At 37.1% G+C, this 9,324-nt stretch overlaps 1 protein-coding gene and 1 long non-coding RNA gene across 2 annotated transcripts; one reads left to right on the top strand and one right to left on the bottom strand.

Moving 5' to 3' along the window:
* Positions 1-495: 495 nt before the first annotated feature.
* LOC132151946 (uncharacterized) lies at positions 496-3,174 on the top strand. The gene is made up of 2 exons (XR_009436457.1): positions 496-635; positions 2,080-3,174. It is a non-coding gene; the product is annotated as an uncharacterized LOC132151946 (long non-coding RNA).
* A 207-nt stretch (positions 3,175-3,381) lies between these two features.
* Positions 3,382-9,309, bottom strand: utp6 (UTP6 small subunit processome component). The gene is made up of 19 exons (XM_059560517.1): positions 8,766-9,309; positions 8,589-8,673; positions 8,422-8,463; positions 8,212-8,304; positions 8,059-8,106; positions 7,895-7,958; positions 7,617-7,735; positions 7,450-7,527; positions 7,278-7,359; positions 7,113-7,194; positions 6,208-6,383; positions 6,026-6,105; positions 5,739-5,816; positions 5,431-5,610; positions 4,660-4,740; positions 4,342-4,451; positions 4,009-4,075; positions 3,833-3,905; positions 3,382-3,729 (listed from the first exon to the last, which is right to left on the bottom strand). Exons 1-19 carry the CDS (start codon positions 8,855-8,857, stop codon positions 3,575-3,577), a joined length of 1,785 nt encoding a protein of 594 aa, XP_059416500.1. The 5' UTR covers positions 8,858-9,309; the 3' UTR covers positions 3,382-3,574.
* Positions 9,310-9,324: the final 15 nt, after the last annotated feature.

The following is a 9,324-nucleotide window of genomic DNA, read 5'->3' as shown; positions in this document are numbered from 1 at the left end:
GTCTGTGTAACACAATTACAAAAATTAAATGACATTTTGAATTTATTTCTGGTTTTTATAGCCCTCTGTTGAAATCTGAAAGTATCCTCTCATTAAGCAACAGACTGTAAATGTATGATTTTTTCTTAAATTATTTGGGATTCCCATTCTAAAGGCTCTCATTGCAGTGCAGCGTGGAGCGGCACCCTGTGGTGACATTAATATACCATTCGTAAATATCGGTATCGTTCTACTTTTTCCACGACTGTAGTTGTATAGGTATTACGTACCTATATAGAACAAAAAATAAACAGGACATGAAAACATATAAACAAAAATATTTTAAAAGCCAGATTAATAACCAGTATTGTGTTTGTAAAGATTTTTTTTCGTTGTTTATGTTGTTGATTTTTTCCCCCCACATTATATTTAAACAGATTTTTCGTTTTGTACACAAGCTGAAATAATAAACTGAAATTGCTTGTCAGTGGAAGACACGCCCTTTACAATGTCGTCATCACGGTAGCCGCTTCAGGCTCGCGGCGGGGGGTAGAGGATTTCTGTCATACGGCCCGGTATATTTTAACAAAATATTCAGCTGTACGAATGATCATCCACATTGCATTCGTTGTTCAGCTAACATCGACGATCCATTGGTGAGTGTTCATCATTGTTCATCATGCTGTTTGTTTGAGCAGTGATGCCAGCTGACGATTGTTTTCATCTCTGACGACTCTCTCTCTCTCATGATTCCCTAAATGCTGTGATCTTGCTTCTTTCAAAACTGTCTGATACTAATTCACACATAGTGCATTTTATTCAGCACGGATGATGCTTATACCCATAGGGAGATATACGATGGGCCTAGTGAGCTGAGCACTGAAGGCCTGTAAATCAGTGCAAAGTTGTTGTACAGTTCCTCGTGATCGAGTAGGCAGTGGTACGGGCTTTTCAATTGTTTTCACAACATGTAAACATTAGGGCTGTGAGTCGTATCTGGGGTCGTTCTGTCAGGTGGGCAAACTGACTGGTAAAAGCAGTAACAAAAGAAACGTCAATATTACAAGCAAATACGTTATAATATAAAACAGCATCTCTTTCAGTTGTATGGAAGCCCCAGAACGTCCTGTAAATAATTCTTCATACAAACGCCTACATTGTTTTGATTATTTTCCATTTTGAATATTAAAAGTTATTAGTGGGATCGTGAAGATGCCTGCACTATTGTTCTGTGTGTTGTCATGTGTTCCAATAATAGGAATTACATATTGCATAATTTTACAAATTCTTATAAAAATAAGAGTCAAACAGGACCTTGTCGTCAGCTGTCATCGTCAAAGTGTAGACAGGCATAAAGTGCCCTTAGTTTAGTGTGAGGAATCCGTTCAGTGTTGTTCTTTTATGATGCATAATTGTACAACCACACATCTGTTCAAGCAGAACTTTATTTAGTCACACGCTCAGTGTGATGGTAGTGAAATGCTTTTCACTTGGAATTAAAGGTATAGTTCACCAAAAAATATTTTTTTGTCATTGTTCCACACCTGTATGACTTGCTTTCTTGCTTTCTTTTGTGGAACAGAAAATAAGATATTTTTTGAAGAATGTTGGTGACCAAAAAGAGACTTCCAATGTACGGACATAATAATAATAACTTAACTAATGCATACATAATTAATGCATACATAAATACTGACACATTTATGTCTTCTATGTTCTGCAGAATTAGGAAAATAGTCTAGATCAACTTGACGGTGACTAAATGATTATAATGAAATTACAGTTTTGGAGAACTATCCCTTTTACATGCAGTAGAATTTGTTGTAGAACCAGACAAGATATTATAATAAGAAATATTACAATAGAGGGTGCATAGAACATTAAATGTATAAACTATGTACATTGTACCCAGACAGTGTTGCTACTTTATTTTGAGAGTGTATTTTAATTTGACCATGCCCCCAGGTGTTTTTCTAAAATAATTAATATATAATAATAAAAAAAGGTTATGCTGGTTAAGCTTTTGCTGTCTTTTGTCAATATACTATGTGCTCCTCAGGCTTTCGGCATGCTGTACCAATTCTCTTCTCTGTCCCTTAGTGGGAGTGGGGTGAGTGAGGGCTGCTGTGCGGATCCCACACTGTGGAGCAGCCACACACTGAATGGTGTCTCCCACAATGAAGGCTTTGGTGGATGCAGTCTGGGTGGTGTGGGGCATCGGGGCCTCAATCTATGATTACATCCACACCAGTGCCATGGAAGAACGCATTCACTCACTGGAGAGTGCTATAACCATCCACCAGTGTGTCATTGGCCTGCTCTCTGCTGGACTTGTGGCCCTCTTCACCTACATTCTGCTAAGGAAGCACTGACACAAAATTTCAGCCATTGTTTGTGTGCAAGACTACATCAGTGATGGCAGAGGAAATTGAAATTCTGGGACCATGTTGACGTCAAGCAATGTTCAGATAATTTTAAAGGGATTTTAGCATGTCTGAATTTCACCTAATTTATTACCGACTAAACTTTATTAATTTCAAATTCTGTTGAAATTTCCCTACGGTATGATCTGTTGTGATTCAGTGTAATCTGGTAAACCAAAATAGGTGTGTCTCTTAATTAAAAATAGTATTCCACCATGTCCTGTAATGGATTTTGAGGTTGTTGTTGGCTACCACAGATGAAAGGATTCAGAGATGCTACCTGCCCACAGTTCTTTACACAAGCTTGGTTACAGCCGAACAAACACAAAACAACCACTGGATCAGCAGGCTTTTCAACCGGTTTGCGGTTATTGTCAAGGGAGTCAGTTTGTGTGTCTTGGTTACTTTTAACAAAGCATTCAACTTGCCAATGACTAAGCATAATGTCATTTATTTATTGTTAGCCTATGACATCTCATACAGCTTATTTCTTAACTCCATTGTTAATGAGAGACTGCGATTAAATTCTTTTTACAACTTGAGAGAGAACTTGAAGTGTCCTTAATCACCAAAGATATCTGATGTAGTTAACACAACGTTATCAGTGTATTATCTATTACTATGTATAAATGACAACTTTTATTTCATGTTAAAGCTGTGACATCAGTTAACGCACCGTTGTGTTTCATATTTTTACTTTTACCATGTTTCCTTAGAAACTTTTTCCTAGTGCAAAAAAACTAAAACAAATAAAAACTGCTAATGAAAATTACACCTGTTCTGTGATAACAAAATTAATGTCTAACTTTATAATGCAAAAGAAGTCACAGTATTTGAAATTGATGCAACCTACTCCAGCATTTCTCTTCGGTTACATGTTTGTATTTAACTTTTTTTGTTTGTTCATTTGTTTAGTGTGCTGGTGCAAGTCAGGATCTGTTAAAACACAGTGTAAAGCATTTCTTTAACATTAAGACAATTTTATGTTATAAAATGTTTATTACTGTAACAACAGAAAAGCACAAATGTCTATGCATCAACATGTTTGAACTTCATTTTTCCCTTTACAGACTGCAACATGGGAATTGGGATTTTCAAAGAGAAATCACTGAAGCCAGTTTGTGGTCCAAATATGAACAATACAGAAAACACACTGAAGATTTATGCTGTTTTTACATGTGCCCAGTCTGCAGAAGTGTGTACTTCGTGGTAAAACGTTCAACACTTTCACCCTCCAGGGTCTTAACAGCCCTCCAGTGGAGCTTCCCACAGTTCTCTGGGTTTCCGTGTCTTCCCAACTCTTCCTTGATGTAGTCCATCCAGAGATCTAAAACATCAAATTATTTTGGTTGACGACTAGTAAAATATATGACTCAAAGTATGAAAGAGAGTTGCCACTACAAAGGCTTAAAGCAATGAATCACACTCACTTTCATCTGAGGATCCAAACTCACGAAGCGCTCGCTCATAGTAGTCTCTCAGGTTACTCATCTTTGGTGTCTCCTGGGAGAATAATACAAATCAGTAATACATTGTATGTGTTTATATACATGTCTGCTGGTTACTAGAGATTTTAGAAAGCTGACAGGTGCTACATCACCTTTACCTGCTCTTTCTCAATCTCTATCATCATCATGAAGAATGCCTTTGTGAAGGGTCTGTGTTCATGCAAGCTGAAATCCAAGAGAAGAGGTTGTTTTAAAATCGCTTATGCCCAATTTCTATATATAGTAGTGTTCCAAAAGTCTAAAACCACATTGAAAATCTAATATTTAAAATTAAAACTGAAAATAACATTTCCGGATTTGGAATTAAAACAACTCTTTTAAACTAGAACAATGCAAAATAAATATTTTTATTAGTGGCTTCAGCCTTTTAGGACCCACTGTATATACAGAAAGAAAGAGAACCATAGAGCACAGCTGTGTTTGATGTGTACCTTGTGAACGTTTTTCTAGCGCTTTTGTAACCACCAGTTTTATATGACCATTCAAGGTATTTTTCCTTCATGGCAGATGACACTGCAGGTACTAGGGACCGAAGACCTTTCTGCAAGTACAGGATCAGGAGCAATTTAATTACATTATATACATTAACACTGTGGACTACATTAGAATTAAGACTTATGTAATCAAGTTAAACATTAAGGAACCAGGACTATAAAAACATATCAGAAATGATCTAATTGCCTGTTTATCCACCATCAACTGGTCCTGGATGGGTTTTAGTGCAAACATATTTTTAAGTAATGTCCCACCTGAAAAAAGGTCTCCGTGTCCTCTGGTCTCTGTGAGGTCATGCACCAATCAGCATGCAGCTGCCATAATGGAAGACTTTCCTGTAGAACATATTATAGACCGATTATTAAATATATCATTGGGTTTAGGCTTCTGATAATACAATTCATGAAAATAAGAGCATTTGCACTACTGCTACAAGAATTTTGGACCTCATCGTATTACATTTCATTAGTAATGGGTTCCCTCATTTTTCTACCTTAATATTTCTAATTTCGCAAGAAACTGACATATTGTTTGGGGAAAAAAAACAAACAATCAAACAAAAAACACACAGATATAAAGAAAGACTGAGAAATGAAACAGGATAACTGTGCATGCTGATATCACTCTATAGCATTATGTTCCCATGTGGTTGGAAAACAGCCTCTATGCAGGGTTATGTAACTACAACTACATTTCTCACTAGCTGGTTTATGAAAGAGTGCTGAGGACAGAGCGGAGTTAGACAAGCAGAGGATGACACTTATCGCTTAACAGTAGAGCATTATGTTGGCAACACCAAGGTCTGGAGTTTAATTCCCAGGGAATGCATTTACTGATAAACTGTGTCTTAAAAGCAATGTTAAGTTTTACTTTGGATAAAAGCCAATTAATGTTATTCAATTGTTATTGAATTGTTTTTTTTAAGGAAAAGCATTCAGAAGAAGTTAATTTGTTCAAGTGGACTAATTAGGGAAAAATCTGCTGTTAGATGTCCCACTTAGATGTAGCTGTGGCACAACCGCTACCTTGGGATTCACATGTTTCAGGGCTTCCTGGAATAGATGTCCCGCCTCTGTGCTCTCCAGCTGGACCAATGTCTGGAGGCTGAAGCTCCACATCTCAACTGATTGGCTGAAGCACTGGGTGGCTGTAATGGCGATCTGGGCAGCAGACACTGTATCCCCTGACGACAGCAGGACCTGTACCTGTTTTTTTTTGTTGTTGAGGAAATAGAAAGTGGCCTACATTATACCTGCAGCAGCATCAAGTTCTGCACAAGGTGTTTAAGCAGGAGGTTTTGTGATTAGATTCCAATGCTAAGAGTGAACATTACCCAGTTCTTGTAGAATGACTCTTGCAAAAGCTTGGCATCATGAGCACTCTGTAAGACTCGGAGTAATCGTTCCTTCCTCTGAAAAAGTGAACAGGCACAATATGTCCAAAAAATAAATAAAATAATAATAATCAGAAATATAAATATGGTTTAATATAATAAATCAAACTTCCCAAATACAGCAAGTCCATGTTAATCTGATCAAGATTATCATGAACACTGGAACACTGAAACACCCCCCCCCCCCCCAACCAAAAGAAGAAGAAAAAAAAAATCAGTTTTATTACCTTTTCCTTGAGTTCACTGACATTTGTCTTCCGCTTATATCTCTCAAGACAGAATGTGACATAACATGTCCACATGGCCTCTACAAAAATAAATTACACATAAGTAAGCAAATAACACACTGCTAAAACCATGAGAATCCACTCATATTCCACCACTGAATTCTAGTGTTACATCTTGATACCTGTATTAAGGCTCTTAAAAGCCTCTTCATAAACAACACAGCAGCGTTCTTCTCTACGGTCTGTATCAGAAGCTCTTCCTTTCGCAGACTGGAGCTCTGGAGCCCCAGCAGCATCCAGCTCACGCTTAGCCATGAAATCCCACATCATGCAGTCATCGACATACTGACTCTGCAGTCTGAACACAAACAGTATTTAAACATCACCTTTTCAGGACTTCCTGTAAATGGATTTTCCCCAATACTAGTTTCAGCGTTAATCTGTTCATTTACAATAACTCCGACAGCATTTTTATTCAGCAAAAATTATAAATCAGTCAACCTCTAACTAAATGGATAGTTCACCCAGAAATGAAAGTTCTGTCATTAAATACTCACTGCCATTCACGAGAGTACCACAACTCTCACGCAGCACATGCGTGTTCAATGTCAGCAGCACCACACGCATGTAGTGGTACTCTCGTGAATGGTGGAAGCCATGGAATGGAATCATCGTTGAATAAAGTTGTTATTTCTGTTTCCATCGCACACAAAAAGTTTTCTAGTAGCTTTATAAAATTACTGTTGAACCACTGATGTCACATGGACTATTTAACGATGTCCTTACTATCTTTCTGGGCCTTGAACGTGTGTAGTTCCGTTGCCATCTATGCAGGGTCAGAAAGCTCTCTGATTTCATAAAAAAAATATCTTAATTTGTGTTCTGAAGATGAACGAAGGTCTTATGGGTTTGAAACAACATGAGGGTGAATAATAAAGGACATAATTTTCATTTTTGGGTGAACTATCCCTTTAAGGTGATCAACTTAAAAAAAAAAAAAAAAAAAAAAAAACAGCAAGACACGTGTCTGCCTGCGTAAATCGTCTGATCCCAGAAATGGTAGGTAAAAGGGGAAAAGACTATGTACTCTTGGAGGATGGTTTCCTGTAGCTCCTTTGTGAAGTCAAAGATAGCAGCAATCTGTAGCAGCGACAAGATGAATTCAGCCCCTGATAAGACAAGACAGATAAATTTACAGCAGTCAGCTAATACAACCTGTTGCGTTAAACAGTTATGTGGAAATTTATCTGACCTTTAATTTTTTGTGCAGCATCCCTGTACACCACCTCAGCAAGTTTCCCACTCAAGATTTCCGGAGAAAAATTATATTCCCCCTAAATTGAGAAAACATGTTTTGTTACTTGCTTTTTAATTAGCATTTTATTTACCCAAGAAAGGGCTCAGATATACACCTATAAACCTACCACATCTATTTTAGCTTGTTCCAACTCCTGCTGCTGTTTCCTCAGTTTCTCAGCATGCATGAGCTCCATCCGGAAATACTATGCACAGACAAATTATGGACCTTTTATAATCAAATATTTTATTAGTTGTTACAAGCCAGTTCAAAGAGATGCAAGTGTCTCCTCACCTCCTGATAGACTTTTTTATTCTCAGGATGAAAGCGCAAGGCGCGGAGGAAGAGATGTCGGGCGCTCTCTGAAGAGTTTCTGTCCTCCATCTCACACTTAGCAGCCATTATCCACAAAGCTGCAAGTATTATAATATTATTTTATTTGTGGCAGGCCATCGGCTTTGAAATTTCTTACATATCTAAACCAAATGAATATGAATACTTTATAGAACAATAAAGATTTTAGGCAAACCAACTAAAACTAAATTTATTTTCTTTTTGAAATAAAAGCTTACCTGGTTTGTCAGGATGGATAGCTAACATTGATGACAACACCTTGCTGAGCTGAGTCTTTGTGCCCTAATAAAAAGATGATGAGAACAGAATTTAATAATTAACAACCATAAAAAAACAGCACAGGCAATTTTTTTAATTCATGTTTATTAACAAAATCACATACCCATTTTTTATTAAAGGCAACATGTGAAAGCCAGAGCTGCACGTCCTCCTACAGAAAGTGCATTGATTTGAAGCAAGAAAAAAAATTAACAACAAATTACAACATCTAAAGCAAGGTTATTGTTTTTGTTTTGTTTTTTGCATATTGTCCAACCTGCCACTTTGTTGTAGACCTTCTGAAAACATGGTTTATGCGATGAATGATGGGATACTCAATTTCCTCCCGTTTAAAATGGTAACCAACTCTCTGTAAACATAACAGTACAGTTCAAAGGCATATATTCACTTTTACCATTCCACAATGTCAGGATTACCCATGACTAAAAATATACTTTAAAAAGAAATAAACAAAAGCTCTACTCACTGCTCTCCTTTTCTTGATAAGCTCTAGGACGTTTATTTCATACTGATGAAGAACAGAAACAAAAACACCCAATTACACGTCTCATATTAATCTATTAGGATCTTGTAACGGGTTAGAAAGGTAATTTGAAAACAAAATATATTAAACAGCCTTCTGTCAATACAGACCTGTATGTATGTAATAAAATCGTCTTTACTCTGAACTGTTCGGTGCAGCTTGTACTCCAGAGCAGTAGATCTTTTTAACATAGACCTGAAACAAAAGCCTTGTTTGAGGAATCTGTCCGTTTCAGAGCAGAACCGCTTGTTTTTATCTGTTGTGTTTGTGTGTGCAGTAATACTCACTTGACTTCTTTATTGGTGAACAAACCGACTCTTTCCAACTGTTCAAGCGCTGGTATTCTCTCCTCTAATCGTTGTTGCACAATGTCAGCCATTTCTAAAGAGTGTAAGGTAAATCTTCAGATAAAGGTGTAAGATTTTCGCAGTTTTAGTGGAAGAACGAAACCTGACTGTCTTCACATCCCTACACACGTGGGGACGGAAAGTTGTCATGTGGTCTACATCCGGTTGCTCATCAGAAAAACCTCCGACGGGAATTCTGCACTCGATTGATGGATCCTCGGTTTTTATTTTTAAAGCTCTTAATTTTAGGAGAACGTCATAATTTAGAATGTTTAAATTATGTATGTTTTCCTGAATATCGAAAAAGCTTTGTGGAGTGGCTGAGAGCCAACGGTTTTCAACAGTTTTCATTGTATAATTCGATTGAAATGTTGAACACAAATATCATTTCAGTACATTCTTTCATTGCTATTTTTATTAGAAATTATCATTTGCAATAGATAAGTAAACAGCCCGAGTTATGTGCTTTTCTTCCCCGCGTTCTCTGCCAGAATCAAAA

The sequence above is a fragment of the Carassius carassius genome, chromosome 10, assembly GCF_963082965.1.
Source record: "Carassius carassius chromosome 10, fCarCar2.1, whole genome shotgun sequence".
NCBI lineage: Eukaryota > Metazoa > Chordata > Actinopteri > Cypriniformes > Cyprinidae > Carassius > Carassius carassius.
This window is presented reverse-complemented; position numbering and strand designations above follow the sequence as displayed.